The following is a 2,028-nucleotide window of genomic DNA, read 5'->3' on the forward strand; positions in this document are numbered from 1 at the left end:
TTCTGAAAGAATGAAATGCAAAACAGCATCTTGTTAAAGCTCCCTTGAATGAAATCTTGCCTGTACATGCCCCTTCACTTCAAATCATCCCTACTAAATAGACTGCTGCTTTTGTTTTTTTTTACTATCAGTGAGTTAACCACGCTTCTTACTCGTAAGGCAAACACACTTTAGCAAACTCTAGCAAACTACAGCGATACCAGGTGGACCTGCTACCAGGCCTCCAATAAATGCTGTTGTAATTGCCACTATCCCTCCTTGAAAAGAGCGCTTCACAGCAGCTTTCATTCCCCTCTTCCGAGAAACACTGCAAAGCAGTTGCATCATTTGATCCACACGGATGGGCATCTTGGCTGTGTATGCTCCTGAAAAAGATGTTTAGGTTGATTGCTGCAAGAGGGACAAAACCCTGTTGCTTAGAGCTCTGGAATCAGTGAGAGTAACTGCACTGACACAGTCACTGTGCAAAAATAAAGAATTACTTGCTCTTTAATTTCTGGGAACTGATGAGCTAACAATCTCCTACATTTTTTTGCTAGTGAAAAGATAATGCTCACTGCAACTATAAATGAAGCCACAGAATAGAGCAGAGGACTTTGTAGTTTGGACTAACTCAGAAAAATGAACAAGGGCGAATTACAGCAGTGAAAAACGTAAGAAAGTTTCCATCCAGTTCTGCAGTATATTCCCTTTGCCTCAAGCAATTGCTGGCCTTATTCAGCCTTGGGTACGGCTCCAGGACACAGACCACACAGAACCTCATTCAAACATACCTGGTAGATTGTAGTTTACATACCTGCTATGTATCTTCTCTATGTCCTAATTTTTGCCATAAGTTATTTACTTCTCAGAACTCACTTCTTTTCCCCATCTTCTTCCATGCTTAAAAACAGTTCATGCACTCTAAAGCCAAACACAGACCATTGTGATGCTTCTTAGGAATATTTTAATGAAAACAGAGGAACAGATGTTCAGAATCATTTGAGAAATGAATGCTAAAATGACTATCCTAATCGTATTAAAATGTCAGATTTCCCCTTATCCCTCACTCCCTTTTTTTAACCAGTCTCCTTCCCACACCTTCCAGTTCTAGGATATCAGGAACTACTAATTCTGTAGACTTTCATTACCTGTTCTTCTAAGTTTCTCTAAACAGGTATTGGATTCTCTTCTCACAGAAACGAATTCCCAAGAATTACAATAAAAATGTGACAAAGAATCAAGAAAGGCTTGAGGTTTTTGAGTTCACAGTAGAAATAATTTCTTGCAACTTTCCCTTGTAGGACTCAGACGTCAGGTAAAATTCTTCAAAGTGCCCTAGCTACTTTAGCATTCATGCCATACACAGAAGAAATTCAAACCACTTCTACAAACAGGATTACATCTCCTAAATAAAATACTATGACTTTGAAAATTTTACCTAGTGCTACATTACATGGCAAGAGAACCAGAATTCCCTTCAGTAATCTTGAATTCAATCCCAGTACACAGTACTTCAAATAACAAAGCAAGGCAGTGACAGGATAATACAATAAACTAAAAATAACTTCCATTTAAAAAAAAAAAAAACGAAAGAAAAACAAGGTAATACTTAGTTCTGCCTACATTTATAACTAGTAAAGGTAACTAATAACTGATACATTGAAGAATCACAATTGTCAGAGTAAAATTCACTACAGTCTAAAAACACACTCTGGGAAGATTTACTCTCCATACTTTATCTCTGCACTTAGCTCTCTGGTGAGGTAATTTATCACTACTCCTGCCAACTGCTGCTGGAGGTGACCACTTCCCATTACAAGTGCAGTCAGCTGAACAATATCAGTCCAGTCTAGGTTCCTGACTATAGCAATGGCTTCATCGTAGAGTTTCTGCTGCTCGGCAGGAGGCAACTCCATTAAAATCTGAGGGACCGGCTTGAACTGTCCACTGGTCATCCAGGCACCAAGCAATCCACCAAGCGCTCCTCCTAGAAAATGAAGAGAGATGTTACTCCCCATTGTCTGACATGAAATCCTAGAGAGAGGC

At 39.3% G+C, this 2,028-nt stretch overlaps 3 protein-coding genes across 6 annotated transcripts in view; all 3 read right to left on the minus strand.

Moving 5' to 3' along the window:
• LOC110404185 (protein C19orf12 homolog) overlaps positions 1–774 on the minus strand; it is a 2,609-nt gene extending 1,835 nt beyond the window's left edge. The window contains 1 exon segment of the mRNA XM_021408226.1: positions 189–774. Within this exon segment, the coding sequence (XP_021263901.1) occupies positions 189–348 (160 nt within the window). The 5' untranslated portion in view covers positions 349–774.
• Positions 1–2,028, minus strand: part of LOC110404182 (protein C19orf12 homolog) — a 64,205-nt gene that overhangs the window by 6,978 nt on the left and 55,199 nt on the right. The gene's annotated exons all lie outside the window — the stretch shown is intronic.
• Positions 930–2,028, minus strand: part of LOC110404186 (protein C19orf12 homolog) — a gene marked incomplete in the record, with an annotated part of 7,502 nt that continues 6,403 nt past the window's right edge. The window contains 1 exon segment of the mRNA XM_021408227.1: positions 930–1,972. Within this exon segment, the coding sequence (XP_021263902.1) occupies positions 1,704–1,972 (269 nt within the window).

The sequence above is a fragment of the Numida meleagris genome, chromosome 10, assembly GCF_002078875.1.
Source record: "Numida meleagris isolate 19003 breed g44 Domestic line chromosome 10, NumMel1.0, whole genome shotgun sequence".
Classification (NCBI taxonomy): Eukaryota; Metazoa; Chordata; class Aves; order Galliformes; family Numididae; genus Numida; species Numida meleagris.